Source organism: Rhipicephalus microplus, chromosome X (genome assembly GCF_043290135.1).
Source record: "Rhipicephalus microplus isolate Deutch F79 chromosome X, USDA_Rmic, whole genome shotgun sequence".
NCBI classification, from domain to species: domain Eukaryota; kingdom Metazoa; phylum Arthropoda; class Arachnida; order Ixodida; family Ixodidae; genus Rhipicephalus; species Rhipicephalus microplus.
The window spans coordinates 52,435,036-52,452,111 of record NC_134710.1 but is presented as its reverse complement, the minus strand read 5'-3'; the positions used below and the strand labels follow the sequence as shown (position 1 = coordinate 52,452,111).

At 41.2% G+C, this 17,076-nt stretch overlaps 1 protein-coding gene across 3 annotated transcripts in view; it reads left to right on the top strand.

Moving 5' to 3' along the window:
- Positions 1 to 17,076, top strand: part of Prim1 (DNA primase small subunit) — an 81,918-nt gene that overhangs the window by 9,367 nt on the left and 55,475 nt on the right. For all 3 annotated transcript variants that reach the window (XM_037427152.2, XM_075881091.1, XM_075881092.1), the window contains exon 4: positions 1,737 to 1,873. In XM_037427152.2, the coding sequence (XP_037283049.1) occupies positions 1,737 to 1,873 (137 nt within the window). The remainder of the gene's footprint in view (positions 1 to 1,736; positions 1,874 to 17,076) is intronic.

The following is a 17,076-nucleotide window of genomic DNA, read 5'->3' as shown; positions in this document are numbered from 1 at the left end:
TTGACATGAGACAGGGGATGCACTCTTCTTATTTATAGCTTTTTTCTTTATTTCCAGAGGGCAATTACCAGCAGGAACACCCACCACCGCAGGAGATGATGTCAATATTAACCCTCTTAAAACTAACACCAAGAGTGACAAGGCACCTATGAGGAAAATATGTCCTCCTATCAAAACGTTTGCCAGCCTGTCTGAGGCGCTTCCGCTGTTCATTCTGCTTATTCCACTACGTGTTTCCATCTGCTGATTCCATCTTGATTTTGCAGTTTCTTGCCCGATTTTAACAGCTGGCTAAGTGCAGACAAAAAGATAGAATGGTACCGAAAGATAATAATGTGCACTATGAATTTATGAACTTTCAGCTGACAAGTCTATCAAAGAGCATAGCACAGTGAGAGTGCTTTGCAACATAAAGGTTGTCTCACCCAATGTTTATTTTGTGCTACATCTACGTAGATGGGCTTGAAATTCTTGTTGGCCTCCATTATTTGTAGAACACTTGAGTGATACCGTAATTGTAAGGCTTGTTTTATTGCCACGCATTATCATCTCATCCCACCGTCTTTCACAGTGTTGTGGGAAAAACAATATGAATTGAGCAATTCGCTGAACTTAATTTGTCTTGGCTAAGGTACTCGGCTGCTGACCCGCAGGTCGCGGGTTCGAATCCCGGCTGCGGCGGCTGCATTTCCGATGGAGGCGGAAATGGTGTAGGCCCGTGTGCTCAGATTTCGGTGCACATTAAAGAACCCCAGGTGGTCGAAATTTCCGGAGCCCTCCACTACGGCGTTTCTCATAATCATTTGGTGGTTTTGGGACGTTAAACCCCATATATCAATCAATTTAATTTGTCTGGGATTGTCTGTTCTCTTTAAAACATTAAAACCTATTTGCTGTTTAAAACAATCAAAACAAATTATTACTTTTGAATGTAGTTGCCAACCAACGTGTTGCAGCACCAGTTTTATTCGTATTCATTGTTCATTCCAATGTTTTTTTTTTTGTTTTTCTTGTTTTCTTTTGCAAAGCGAACGTTTTTGCATGAGCAGCGCATTACGAACAAGCAAAAAGCGCAAAGACCCAATGAGCTGTGCCAGCTCCTACAAGGGTGGCTTTTCTGCTTAACGTGAATACCTGGGAGTGAGAGATTCAGTGAATAGTATAGGAAAGGGAGACACATACAGTTGCGTGTTACTATCAGTAAACTTGCCCACACAACGAAGATTGCAAGGATTGCTCCAAACCCTCATCCTACGTCACCTCCCTCATCGGACTTGTGTTAGTTACAAAGCAGGCAAAATAAAAAGATAGGAAGGAAGGTACCAGGTTAACACTGACGTCACCTGGATTTTTGCATTGGGCTGTACACTCAAACCTCGATATAATGAACCTGGATATAATGAAATATCTGCTATAATGCACTAAATGAAACATAGTGTTGTAATAGATTTAGGAATATACTTTATGATGAATTTTTGGATATAACAAACTTTTCGTGTAACATGCAACATTGTTATAATGAGGTTTGAGTGTATGTAGGCTCTGAACACAAAAGGTTTTCTTGGCTTTACAATCAACTTCCTTTCTAAACCTTTTCAGTTAAAATTAAATTCAAGAACAAAGATTTGGCTTTCCCATCTAGTTATGTTGTATGAGACACGCACACACAAAAAAAAACGCTGAGCCCTATTTACACCTTTTTGTGTGTGTGTGTGGTTTTGAACTTTTTATTGCAGATGATTTTGGCTTCAAGCACATTTTGTGGGTCTACTCGGGACGTCGTGGTGTACATTGCTGGGTGTGTGATGCAAGAGCAAGAAGACTTCGAGCAGGAGCCCGGGCAGCCATTGCCAGTTATATCAGCATCTTAAGGGTTTGTATCACCTCAAATTATATTGAGGAATAATATTTGTTAGTGAATTGCCTGTCAAACATGACTTGCAGTTGCTTGAACAGCCAGACACTTCTCAGTTAGTTTGCTCAAAATATCATGGGATGCTATGGTATCTGACAAAATATCAGTAGTTGAACCCATTTATGAGAGATGTTTTATCTTCCATTTCATGAGGTGCCTCTTGTAAGCATATACCCATTTTCTGATGAACCACTGTTTTGATGCAGGCAGAGTGGCATCTCTTGTATCCATTTCTCTGACATCACTATCTCTTATAAAAGGGTTCAACTGTACTGTAGTACGTATTGGGCTGCTTCGCAATGTTGAGTTGTCCAGCTCTACCAAACTGTCTCTGCCAAAGCACCATATATAGCGGCAGCTTGGTATAACTGCGTGATTCTCGTACCTTTTGAGTGCAGCACAGCATATTCATGCTGGATTCTATCGGCATTGAATAACATTTTTGCCGTCGGGTGCTCTATATCAGTAGCCAGCTGCTGGAAAATTTTACCTCAGTTTTGATCACAGATTTGTCAACTGGTTAAACAACCTTCCACCATTTTTAGCATGATAGCGTTAAAGAGTTTGTTTCGCATAAATTCCGGCATGTGTGCCGATGGTTTGGAGTGAAAATTCATCTTGTCCTGGCCAAAAAAAAAAATCTAGAAAAATGCAAAGTAACATAATTTTGCCAGGTCCAACTGAGGATTGAATCCAAGCTGTTGGCATGGTAAGCAAGTGTTCTACGACACAGCCACACGTCTGCTTAAAGATACACTGAAAATAACTTCCTCTCTTTGGAAATGCTTTATAAACACTGTGTCCTGTGTACAGGTTTCACAATACAACATGTAATATTGCAGCAATATTGCGTGGCACAAGCGTACATTGCCATCGGGCATCAGAACATCTGATTATCATAACTTTGCGGTTTAAAGCAGCCACCGATTACAAAAGGCACACGTGTTACTGCATATGTGTTACTGCATATATACCCTTAAGACCACGTTATGAGTGGATAGCAAGTTCGAAAACATTTCATGCACATGATTGCTTGCTGTTTAAAAAATGCTACCTGTTTCGAAAATGTAGCCATATGCAAAAGCTTCACTGACAAAAGCCACTTTCAACTTTATCAATCGCACTGTAGTAATCTATAATTTAAACTTCTTGACTAACATCATACAATAAAAAGTATGCACTAATTGGTTGATGCACACACAAAGGAGAATATATCGCTCTTTCGTTCAACTCTTAAAATCTTAAAAAGGAAAGCTCTCTCTCTCCCCCCCCCCTTTTTTTTTTTTTTTTACAGGCAGGCGATGCTTAGAGCGAAAATTCTTTGGCTTGGACTCTCTGAAAGCGCTTATTAACAATCGAACCATTAGATACTGCAATTCTATCAAGTTAAATACATATGGCTTCTTATAGCCCTGTAACACCAAACAAAGCATTCAGAAACATTTTGGAAGGCCGTCACTGGACTCCTTAAGTGCTTATGATGACGTGTGCTCGTCATGACTCTTCAGCAAAGTTCCAAGAAATTTCAACGTGCCCAGCTCATCAAATAGTGTTTTCTTATTTAAAGCATGTACTATATGGCAGCAGGAGTTGCATCATTGGTGCTTTCATTGAATGACACTCTGCTCACAAAATGGTGTAATGTGCTCCTTGCATTTCCCACATGTTCAAACAAACATTGCCATAGCCATGCAGCGTTCTCATGTGGGAAGTCTTTTTCCTACAGATGACAAAAGCATGAGTAATGGTGTGTTGTTATTGTGTCTGATTATTTATGTCATGCTTAGAATTTATTTCAGAATACATTTCAAATGCCCCAGGTATGGGTTATTATATGACGGTATGAGAAATGATTAATAAAGCATTATCTCCTGTTAAATGTTCTCACAAATATTTTTTTGAACAAGGTACTGAAGCACTTCACGTCAGTTACAAAAAAGGGCAATTTCAGTACAATTTCTTGTGGTTTGATTGCATACCTGCCAAGTCTCCCGGATTGGCCGGGAGACTCCCGGATTCAGACCGTTTCTTCGGTTTGTACGGTTGTCATGAAAATCTCACGGAAATCGAAATTTTTGTGCATGATCTGGCCGCATTGACAAAAACGCAGCTCAATCCACTCCAGGCTTTTCTAACCTACCCATTTTATTATAAATGAGTTTAAGAGCCGTTCATCTAAACATACAGAATAATCTCAACGATGCGAAATCGTGACAGATACGAATTCTTGAAATTCCCCAGCCAAATTCCACCATGTTAATTGGGCCTCAATTCGAATGTTCCACACACACTTCCTTATCGCGGCGGGTGATACGAAGTTTAGTACGGAAACCGTCGAATGAAGGCAGAAAGCAGCGTGCTCGAAGCTTCAAAAGTACGCGTGCGACCGGCGCAGGCGCCGTCTTCTGCAGTGCGTGTGATTGTCGTTGCCACGACCGCTGTAGTTGAAACCACGGTCGCTCTTGACACGATCATGTGTGGAGACGACGTAACTGACAGAATCCGGAAAGTGTGCGCTCAACCAGTCAAAGCAACGCTGCTTTCTGCAAACTCTGTGGACAAAACTGCGGAAGACGCGTGCGCAGCCAAGCGCATGGGGATTGTAAAAATGAACTACCGTTTTTCGCAACCGCCGCACACAAAGTCGCGGCGACGCGATAGCGATCTACGAGCTCAGAGAGCACGCAGCGGTAGGTTATCGCACAGGCATCTACACCCCCCCCCCCCCCCCATCCATCCATTCATCCATGGGGCAAAGTACACGTGAGAGATAAGCACGCGTCGGCGCATCGCGACAAGCTCGTCGCCGAGTGCGGCCGGCTTTTTTTTTTTTTTTTTTAGTGTTCGTATATATAGATGCCGATGCATATACGGTGAATGACTAGTGGCAGCGACGGCGAAAACACCGGGCTAGAGTGTCTACATAATTGCTATCGCTATAAAAAGGGGTCAGACGCGTTTTGGGCCCCACTGCGGTGGTCTAGTGGCTAAGGTACTCGGCTGCTGACCCGCAGGTCGCGGGATTGAATCCCGGCTGCGGCGGCTGCATTTCCGATGGAGGCGGAAATGTTGTAGGCCCGTGTGCTCAGATTTGGGTACACGTTAAAGAACCCCAGGTGGTCGAAATTTCCGGAGCCCTCCACTACGGCGTCTCATAATCATATGGTGGTTTTGGGACGTTAAACCCTACATATCAATCAATCAAGACGCTTTTTGGCGTTCTTGTCAAAAGAATCTAGTAGTGAGCAAAGCCTTGATCCGCGCTTTTGCGGTGAAACTTTGTCTCAGTTTCGCCACAAACTGTGTCCTCATCACTGCGGGGATGTCAGATTAGGCACTAATGGAAACTCTCCGTGACCCTGGTGACGACACATCTTCGTTCCGTCTTGCGCCACGCCGCGAGTTCGCAGGCTGGTAGCTTTCGCAGTTAGCTAATTAGTTCTGGCAACATGACAGTGCGTTGAATGCAATGCTACAAACGCGATAGCAAAAAAATTGTAACATTATTAAAAGTAAGCCTGGCAGCCAACTCTTTTGGATCCGATATCGCGGAACTCATACAAAACGCTGGTGTGAGCGAATATGGCCGCTCCATGGAGAAGTGCTCGTTCAAGACGGGTGGTTTACTTTCTGTTTGAGCATTTGACGGCAGTTCTAACACGCAGGAGATGTTATTGTATGCTGTCTCCAGGCGATATGGGATGTGCCGACTCTTTTGATCTCTGCTTCAGCAGCGCTCGCGTGCTTTTTCCCGCTCGTGAAAGTTACAATGTACGGGGGCATGTTACGGAACATGGCGGTGACTACAAAAGTCCGCCGAGAGTGTCGATACAATGTGAAATAAGTGTTTTGGGTTAGCTCTGCCTTCAGTCCCCCTTTAGTTTATTTGTGCATTTATTTTCCGAATTTTCGGGCTGAACCTGCGTATAACGAAATCCTCGTTATAACAAATTTTCCCGGGAATTTATCAGTTTCGTTATATTCAGGTTTAACTGTATTTCATTTAACACTCAGGTCCGCCATGGTGGATTAAAGGTTACAGCGCTCGACTGTTTACCAGGAGGTCGGGGGGGAGGTCAGATATGCTTAATGTATGTTTGTGTGTGTATTTGCACATATATATGCTAAAGAAATAAAAAATTCATGGTGGGGGGGGGGGGGGTATACCTCCCCAACCCCACCTCTTGGCTCTGCTCCTGATCGAAAGGTTCGAAACCAGGCGCAGCAGACGCATTGCGATGGAGGTGAAATGTTAGAAGCCCGCGTACTATGTGATGTCAGTGCTTGTTAAAGAGCACTAAGTGGTCGAAATTTTTGAATCTCTCCTTTTCGGCGTCCTTGACAATCGTGTGGTTTTGGGACGTAAAACCCGAGATAGTATTATTAAGCTCTCAGGTTATATTTTATTCTTATTTAACGCCAATCCACAGTGATCTAGGAATTTCCACATTCTAATAAGTGTTGTTTGTTTCATGACTGGTTCCTTCTGCCGTTATATTTTATTTATTTAGTCAATGGTGCCGATTTCTATGTGAAGTCGTGGGTATATACATACGCATTTGATATTATATTTTACAATGCAAGAAAATAATATGAATGACTTATAACAAAGCAAATAATATTATTGTCTACCAATGAATGACAGGGAGAGAAACTATTAAAAGAGAGGCTGGTTTGAAATAGCCTAGCTCATCCTTCTACTCTGCTCTTCAGAGACAAACATCACAGATTTCATTCTCCACGATATCATCCTTCAGCATGGCTCTCCTTCTCGCCTGATCACGGATCGGGGTTGCTGCTTCCCGTCTCGTCTGATTGACGACCTACTTCAATCTTCTGGCACTTGACATAACTTCACGATTTCTTACTATCTTTACACTGGATGCTGATCCAGCATAAGGATGCCGATTTTTCGGCATCCCTATGCCGTTATGCTTCCCGTAACATGCAGCACTAGAATGCTTTCTGAAAATTCTGCTGTAAAGATGGGCACCAAATTTGGAAGGCAAAGAGAAAACTCCCAATTCTGCATTTTTCTTTATTTTGTGAAGCATCCGTCGTTATGACTGTCTTTATTAGTGTATGCATCAGGTAATTGTTAATATAGCGTTTATTCAGCGAAGTAACATTAGCTTTGCATTGTATGGAAAAATAGAGTTGTTGCTATTAGTGATTACACAGGGGTCATTAATTTGAACACTTAATATCTTGTCACAAAGGCTTTGTATAACTAAAATTTGAGGCGCTTTAAATTTTGTCCAATATACTCCAAAAGTTAGGATGGGCAAACTGTTTCTGAACGCTTAACGGCGGATTCATGCAGCCTTAGAAATGACTGCACTACTAACAATTTAAACGAAATAGCAAGTGAGAGGAGCCTAGTTTTTATATACAAGACCTTGGTTGCCCCAAATTGCTGAAGACCTAAGCATAATCTCAAAGCTTGTTTCTGGAGGACTGCAAGATGATGAGGCTTATAAAGCAGGATCTCCAGCGTATAAGATGCACCCAAATTCAAGCACTGGGTGAACATGCATGCAGTTCTAGCGCCTTATTCAATTCATCTTCCTCTTTGTCTCTGCTTTGCCTTTCGCGGTATTTCCTTACCCTCGGTGAGCTGCCTGGTCCCAGTTAGTCTTCTCTCCCCGTTTTCTTTTTGTCCTTGTGTATCTGTGCATGCCAACCAAATAATAATAATGATAATAATAATTTCAACGAGTGTGGTGTCTGAAAACGCCTCAGACTTCGGTACGCTCGAGTAGACAGGCTCCGAAGAATTATGACCTGCTGCTGAATCATTCATGGATAATGGCCACAGATTCTTCATTCTGCGATATCACCCATAAATAACTGTTCACCAGCATCCACTGGGTGAAAGTACGAATTTTCACAAGGGCGCTAATGTGCACATGTGATCTCTGGCATGTCTGATAGAAAGACTTCAGTTGAGATCAAACAAGCAATGCATTCAATTTGGTTGATGTAGCCAACACAAGCCGACAACGAAGAATAAGAAACACATGACAGGCGCTCAGAGGTACGCCTAAGCAGGCAGGCTTAGAGGACATTATTTATTTCTTTGTTTGTTTAGACAGATTTATCAGTGCAAAAAAGACGGAACATTTAGATTACACAGAGGTCATTAATTTGAACAACTATTATTTTGTCACGAAGGCTTTGTATAACTAAAATTTGGGGAGTTTGGAATTTTGGCCCATTTACTCCGAAAGTTAGGATGGGTAAACTGTTTCCAAATACTTAACGGGGGATTCATACAGCCTTAGAAATGACTGAACTACTAACAATTTAAACCGAATAGCAAGTGAGAGGAGCTTACCTTTTATATACAAGACCTTGATTGCCCCGAATTGTGGGAGACCTAAGCGTAATCTCAAAGCTTGTCTCTGGAGGACTGTAAGATGATGAGGCTTATAAGCAGGAGCTCCAGCGTATAAGATACACCCGTCTTTTTTTTGCGCTGATAAATCTGTCTAATTAATCATAAACCGACTCGCCCAAGCAGCAGTTTTAGCTAAGTTTATCTTTGTTTGTTTTTCCTTCAACCTATGTGATGTACCGACTCGGAGGGCTTGGCCGAAAATGCAAAGTTGAACATTTAAAATATTATTTAAAGAACGACAGATAATTTTAAAAAAAAATAAAGAAACGAAATGGTAATAACACGTATGTTTCTTATTCTTTGCCATCTCGTGTGTGCTGTATCAAACACGATGAATACATACCAACTCGTTCAAGCTTCCATTTTATACAAACAATGCTTCTCAAGCAATGGGATACCCTTTTCAAGGCACTCATAAAAATGTCAAATAATTGATTAAAAATATGACCATCCCTACGCCAAATGACAGACATCACCTGCGAGATTGCAGTCTCCATCTGCCTCTGCTTCACTGTCTGCAGACATGGTTCAAGTATCCCACATTAAAGGAGCCCTGCAACACTTATCAAGACCTCATTGTTTTGCATGTTTTACTAGCGGGTTGCATAGACTGAAGGCTTAAAGGGGCCCTTTAACACTATTGAAGCACCTATTTTTCATCTGTGGTTTGCGTAGACCGGTAGCTGGAGGTAATTTTAGCGTAGGTCTAAGCGCCGATATCAAATGATTTAGTATTTTCATCACACAGTAAAGTCACTACATCGCTGCCGACCGCATTACCACGTAGTGTCGTTCGCCAGAACTTTGCGGGCGGAAAGGACGCTAGAAGGTTGCGGCCATATCATTGGATAAATGTAACGTTAGAAGCGATCGTGGTGTAGGATGAAAGCTGAGGCTACTAATCTGCTTCATTTTTGTTCACTGTGCGTTTTCATTGAACCCTGAACAGACACAGCCACAACAAAAAAAAGATCACTGCGACTACAAAGCACGACAGACGCGCTGGCTACCATTTTGCCACTGGATTTCTGGCTTGCGCAGGTCGGCTGTAGTTACGAAAGACCACTCTCTCTTTCTTCCCTCTTCTTGCTTTACGGTGTTTGAGAGCTGCCTTTTTACGCACATGCGCTGTTGAAGAGGTGCAGTGCACCATCGTTGTTCGTCGGGCGGCTCAAAGAACAACGTGCGAAGGGTCAACAAAACTTCACTGTCCTGGTCGTTCCTCAAGTTCCTTTCTCAGAATAAGAGGAGGGATTGACTCGGAATGTTGTAAAAAGTGGCCGAAAATACGTTGCTTCAACGCAGTAGCTACCGTTCACGTTTTGGCAAACCAGGTGTCAGCCACCTCATTTGTTACTGCGGCAACAAGGTCAACATTACCTTGAAAACAAAAACAAAAAACAAGCAACGACAGTGTGCAAGCTTCCCCTACATAGGCGCTTCCAGCTCATTTAATTGGGGCAGCCTTCAGACGTCATGGGTCAGTGAAATGTGGTCAAGTGACCCGCGAAAATCGAGTTGATGGTCAGCAATTTTTTTCTTGTATTTTGAAGTTTCTAAGGCAAACAACTTCCGACTGTGTGCCGTTATCAGTCGTTTTTACTTTTTGCTGCACTAGTTTGTCTGTACTTCAGTCTTCACAACCCACGAATAAAACATGGGGGGCTGAATAGTGTTGGAGGGCCCCTTTAACTCTTTCAGCCCTGGATTTTTATTTTGGTCAGATACACTTTTTGTGCGCGTTTTTCTCGTAGTTAGGACCTCAGAAGACCACAAACAAAAAATTGAGCTACTAGTACAAGCATTTTCGGATTAATTAACGTGGCATCAAATTAGGTAATTAGGGCCCTGTGATTGGAAAATGAAAAAAGTGGCTTATTTTTTTCTGCCAATCAATGGTGCACACAAAATTGAAACCAACGTCTTACTTTTCAGCCTAATACTCACTGAAATAGCTTCGGTACGTCGTCCCGAAAATGGCGCTTACACGCCACAACTTACGCGCCTCGGCTTCACGGAAGACCTCAGTAACGCTTCTTCTTCTTTGTGGCTGCTACCTCCCTAAACGTGCCACCATATTGGTGTCAATAACAGTGGGGATCATTGAAGAACTATGCTCCCAAGAATCAGCTGTATTAGTTACGTTTCCAAGATACAAGGGGAAAATTTGTGCGGTGGTGTCAATTGACACCGCCAGGGCCGAAAGGGTTAAGAGATTAGTCCAGCAAGAATGGCAGCAGTAGGGGCACACAGTTCAAAGTTCTTCAGCCTAGAAAACTCAAAACACAAAAAATTGGACGCCTATTCTCAACTCTGCTTTCACGGGCTCGCCTGACCATGTTTCTCTCGCCTTGTGAAGTAAGTTGGCTTCGCAATGAAATGAACCGAAAACTTTTACGTACGGGAAGCTTTCATACCATATTGCCTGTTATTTCCAACGTATTGATGATGCTGTTATGATGGTAACAAACAACTTTGTGCTTGAAGAGTGAACCGCATGTACACCACGAGGCAGCTTGTGAATGCTTCTATAATGTTTTGTAGTTTCACTGAGCTTTGTTGTTGCGACAACGTCTATTTATCAATGCGCTTACTTTTTTTTTCTTCACTTTTTTCAAATAACTTTTGCTCCAGCGCCATGGTGTTCAGCATATTCTTTGACCGGCTTTCAGTTTTCAAGCTGGAAACGTTTGAGAGCGTTAGTCTCTTCAGCGCTCAGAAAGCGAAAGGAAAAAAAAAACGCACGCACAAGAGACGATGCAGTGTTTTGTATTGCCGCTCCCAGATGGCGCGACAATCGGCTCACTCCCGCTAGGTCGGCCAATGGCGTGTCCGGGTTTCGAAACGCAGTTTTGCAACTCATATGATTGAATAACTCTGGTTCTGGCCAGTGCCACTACTTGTTAATGCGGTCATCACCGATGTATTGAAGCATTGGAGGGCCCCATTAAGCTTTGCCACTCTGTGACATGATGGTGCTTCTGCACCTGGAGGTCATGCTATAAGGCCATGTCACAATGCCACACTGAAGCAGCGAGAGAGGCATCAAGGAAGATGACGTGATTTAGGTGCCTGGGAAACACTCCTCCTCCATCTTGGCTTACTGCATGCGCGCTGTGTAAATATGTTGTAAATACGCCTTGTTTGCCTGGGTGCCTTCACACAACAATATTATGTAAGTTGGGATCATGAAAGCTTTAGTGAAGATGTATTTTCATATGCTTATGGATGGCTAATTGTGTAGCACTACAGTACGAGTAATCTAACAGGACCAGCGAACCCCAGCAATGTCAACTAAAATTGAAATGCCAATTTTTGGCTGCTTTTCCGTTGCACATCCTCATTGGGCACAGCCACCATTGCAGTAACCCTGCATTTCAAAGGCACAGAGTAGGGTAAAATTTAAAGTAAAATCAAAATTTGGTTTTTTGCTTGTTTGAAAGAAGGTCTTTCTTCTCAATATTGAGAGCCTCACACATTTTTGTGCACTCGTTTTGCGGAAATTCCGGCGTCAGGTTGTTGGTAATGTGTGAGAATCGTCAAAATGTCTTCGACTCAAATGTAGAGAAAGATGCAAATAAAATAACAATTTCCCGGTTTTAGGGAGGATCGAACCCAGGCCTTTCACATGGCAAGCAGCTGTTCTACCAAACAGCCATGCATATGCTTGCAAATAATGAAAATAACTTCTGCTTGGAAATGCAAAAAAAAAAAAATAACTTTTATACTTTACAAACAAATGCGTCTTGCATACAGGCTTCATAATACAACATGTATTATTGCGTGGTACAAACTTGGATTGCCAATGGGCATCAGAACATGCAATTATCACAACAATTATCATAAAGCCGGCCATCTATTACAAGGGGCGCACACGTTACTGCACATATTTTCTTAAGACTAAGTAGTGGGTGCATAGCAAGTTTGAAAATACTTTGCCCGCATAATTGCTCACGGTTTAAAGCCTGCTACCATTTACACATAATGCAGCTATATATGCAGAACCTTCACTGACACAAGCCAGTTTAAACTTTATTGATTACATTGCGGTACTCCACAGTTTAAGTTTCTCAAGTAACATTGTACATCAAAAAGTATGTACTAAGTGGTTCAAGTATGCACTCGGGACAGGATATCACTATCGTGTTCAACTCTTACAGGCTAACCTTAGGGGTCCCCCAATTTTATCGAGGATTTTGGCTATTTAAAGCACATCATGCAGCTTTTTAAACTCTTGGCATTTACTAAGTGTACTTTCCTTGTGTGTGTGAGATGTGCACAGAGATGCAGTTCTATGCATTTATTTTAGGTTTAGTTGCACCTTTGTTGATTTTGTTGCGATGGCAAAAGATATTCAAGCGTTGGCAAATAAAATAAATCGTTTAGAAAGCACAATCTAATAGGAAATTGACAAGCTTTGGCTGCTAACAGAAATAAAAGAGCACACGTGCGTGCGCTTTAGTAAGCTTTGTCATTACGCCTTGTCACTAGAACAAAATGTTACCCGTAATGACAATGGCTATGATTTCATCAATGTGGAGCCTCTACAAATCATGATTTCGAGTAAGTTTGTATGCACAGAATGCATAGGAACCCTGGCACTTGTAGAGAAATCGATGTATTGTGTTTATTTGAATGGAAACCCTCAATAATTACACCTTCGAAACTATTTTAACTTTCAAAAAAGCCCAAATGCCATAATAAACATTCTCAAGGCCATTTGGTATGTCAGAGAGGCACAACACTGTTATGCTTCAGTTTCAGTTTATTTCGGACATAATTACATGACATGAAATATGTCCACGAGGCAAGGCAAAAGGAGACTCGTATGTCTCCTGACGAGGCCTTCACCCCGGACTTGCACGTCGGACAGCCAGGAGCAAAATCAGAGAAAATAAGTACAATGCTCATTGCACAACTTATATAAACAAAAAATGAACAGTAAAAAACACATTAGGACAAAAATTATACAAAGTTTACATTTTTCAGATTTAAGTTTTATAAAGTTACATAAATATACAAAATTACATATTTTCGTGTTCAAAGCAAAATAATTGTAATTTCAAGGAAGCAGGAAAAGTAGCTTTACTTGTTTTTTAAAACGAGACATACTTGAGTTCTGATTAGCCAATTCGATTAGGGATGGGTATGCATTCAGCAATGAAATAATCTGATAATCTATAGTTTTAGTACCATAATTAGTTCTTGGTCTTGATCCCGTCAATGAAATAGTGCGAAGGTCATATGCCACTTGTCTATATAGATATTTGCTTGTGAGAACATGGTGCGATCACGTTTTAATTCGCGGAAAATCATTGCTGCCAAAGAAATCTGATATAACTCTGAGAATGGTAGTACATTCAGACTTTTATACAGAGAGTCAGTTGATGGGGGAGGATGGGAAGAAATCCTTTTTAGGCTTCTTTTTTGTATAGGGGAAACACGTTCAGCATCCGTCTTATTGCACGTACCCCAGACTGGGTGACAATATGTTAAGTGGGAATGAATAAAAGCGAAGTACAATTGTTTTCTAACACGCAGCGGCAATAAATATTTTAGCCTGTATAACATAGCAAGAGATCTAGATAGCTTAGCACGAACATAATTTGTGCTCAGACCAGCTGAGGTCAAACCTAAAAACGACTCCCAAGAAGCGGCAAGAGTTGACGGGCGTTATTATATTGTTATTGATACTCAATTCTACGTTATGAAGAAGTGGTTTATTTTTTGGGCAAAATATTACGTACTGTGTTTTCTTTATGTTTAAGTTTATTTCGTTCATATTAAGCCAGGTATGAAGTTCGTTTAGCCAGATATTAGCACGGTGCTCTAATAAATTTAGATCTGGACCAGAAAAGAAAATGTTAGTGTCATCGGCGTACATAGCAATGGCGGGAGTAAAAGAAATATTAGCAATATCATTAATATATAAAAGAAAGAGCAAAGGACCTAAAATAAATCCCTGTGGGACCCCAAAGTTTATCTTACCTAAGTCTGACTTTAATTCCTGAAGCTGTGTATATTGCATTCTGCCTTCGAGGTAACTCTTTAATAATGTAAGGGCCAGTACACGGATACCATATGTCGTTAGCTTATGAAACAAGATTTGGTGTTTGATCGAATCAAACGCTTTTCGAAAGTCAAGAAAAATTCCAACTGTAAAATATCGCTGTTCGAAATTACTAAGTATCTTTTCTTTCACCTGCAGTAGAGCAGATTCCACTGATTTTCCACATTGAAAGCCGTACTGGTGTTTCGAGATAATATTTTTAACTTGATTGAAATCATACAATCGTTTATAAATAATACGCTCTGCGATTTTCGAAAAAAGAGGCAGTACCGATATTGGCCGATAATTATTCAGGTCATCTTTACTGCCACCTTTATGAATGACAGTAACACGCACAACCTTCATTTTCTCAGGGAAAATGCCGGTCTCCAACATTCTGTTGCAGATATAAGTTAGTGGGACAGAAATGTCACAGATAGCAGCTTTAATTGGCGAAACGCTGATTTCATCGTAACCGGGCGAGCATGTGTCTTTCAGTGCGAACACCACAGATGCTATCTCTACATCTGAGGTAGGTGTTAAAAACATAGAATCTTTGTAGGCTGTAGGAATGTAAGAAATAGCAGATTTTAAAGATGATGCTACCTTGGGGCCAAGAAAAGCACCTGATGTCAAAAAATGCATATTAAACTGATTTGCAAGCGTCGTGCCAGAGATGGCTGTTCCATTTATGTGTAGTTCAGTAGGTATACGTGGTTGTTCAATTCCTATAATTTTGTTAACAGCACCCCAAAGCCGTTTAGGGTTATTAATTAGCGGTGAAATCTTATTTTGATAATATGCATTTTTTGCCTTCTTTAGGTCCAAGCTTAATTTATTCCTATACTTTTTAAACGCGACTAAATCTGCCTGATTCTTTGTTTTCAAGAAACGAGCGAACATAGTCTTTTTCTGTAGTGCGTTTAAATAATGACGGTGTGATCCACTCTTTTCTAGCTTTTCTGTGCTTCTTAACCATAACACGAGGAAAAGCGTAATTATAGTTCTCACTGATTTTTTGAATAAAGAAATCATAGGTTTTTGATGTATCAGATTCGCGGTACAATTCATCCCAGCTAGTTTCACTCATTAAAGAACAGAAGTTCGTAATGCTAGTGGGGTTTATTATCCGATGCGTGTAATTAGATTTTGATACTTGTTTTTTTTTTTTTTTTTTTTTAGGGCGAACAGAGCAAAAAATGGCAAGTGGTCACTCACTCCCGACGAAAACACACCAGACACTATGTATTCCGGATGAAAACTTATAAAACAGACATCAAGCAATGTGGCAGATTGTTTAGTGACCCTTGTGGGTTGATTAACGACATTTTCACTCCCATAAGACGACATTACCTCAATCAGATTTATTTTAACATTGCTGTTTGCAAGTAAATCTATATTTAGATCACCAAATATTATCACATTGCATTTGTTGAGAGCAGCTAATTCCAAAAACACTCAACAAATTCTAAAAATGTTTCTACTTTACTATGAGGAGGACGATATAATGTTAGAACAGCGACCTTGTTAGTAACAATACAAATTGCTTCATAGGCATCATTGATAACAGTAAACTCATGAACAATGTCATAAAGCATGTTTGCTTTTACATACAGGGCCACACCATCTCCCCGTTTGTTTTCACGGCACATAGAAATGTTGTTGTAACCAGGAAAATGCCTGACATCCATATTGGATCCAAACCACATCTCTGAGAAGCCAATGATGTCAAAGCAGTATTTTAATATTTGCGAATTTGCCTCACATTCCTCTGCTTTGTTTTTAAGGCTTTGCGCGTTTAAATGGTATAGGGAAAGGGTTCCATTAGGAGGGTGACTATCGTTGCTTATTAAGTTATTAGAGGTCTGCATCAAAGTACGACGTCATGGCTACTGAAGATTACAGTCACTTCTTGCTGCTCTTGGCAGCAGTTCACGAGATCTTAGCTACATCGTCTTCTGAGGCGATCCTTATCGCCTGGGCGTTAGGATCTTTTTTTGCAAAGATCCTGCCCTTGGAAGGCCACACGAAACAATAGTTTGCTTCCCTTGCTTTTTCTTTAGCAAGCCACAGCAATTTTTTGTTCAGGGCCGTCAGATTGGAAAAAAAACGAATATTGTCTCTAATGTCTGTCAGACTACCACGTTTTGCAAGCCAGGCATCTTTGGTAGCCAACGCATGAAAGCGTATTAGTGTAACTGGCACTTTGTCTTCCTTTTGGCCAAGCGGAAGACGATGGAATGTTTGAGTTATTGTCGCTTAAGGGTGGTAATCCAAGCCTTTGAGCAAGGTTGTCCAGTTTTTCACGAAGGTTCTCGTTTTCGCTGTAGGGCAAGCCATGGACCTCTAAGTTGTGGCGTCGGCTATACTGCTGCAAATCGTTCAATTCTTGCTTTAGTTTGGTTATTTCTTGTTTGTTTTTTTTTTTTTGGCTCTTTTCGACAGCATCGACTCTTCTTTGAAGGCTGTGAATGTCCTCATGTCTTGTAGATACTTCAAGCAAGTTATCATGCTTTTCTGAAATGTATTGCGCTGACTTTTCAATGTTTGCTACTGTTTGTTTTAGAACGGATAGGTCGTCTACTTTTGTTGTAAGTATGGCCAGGTTCTTAGTTATTTCACTCAGTTGCTTGCTGAGAACTGTCAGCTGCGCAGCAGACTGTTTATTGGTGCTAGAATAGCCGCGAGACGCAGATATACGACATGCGGGAC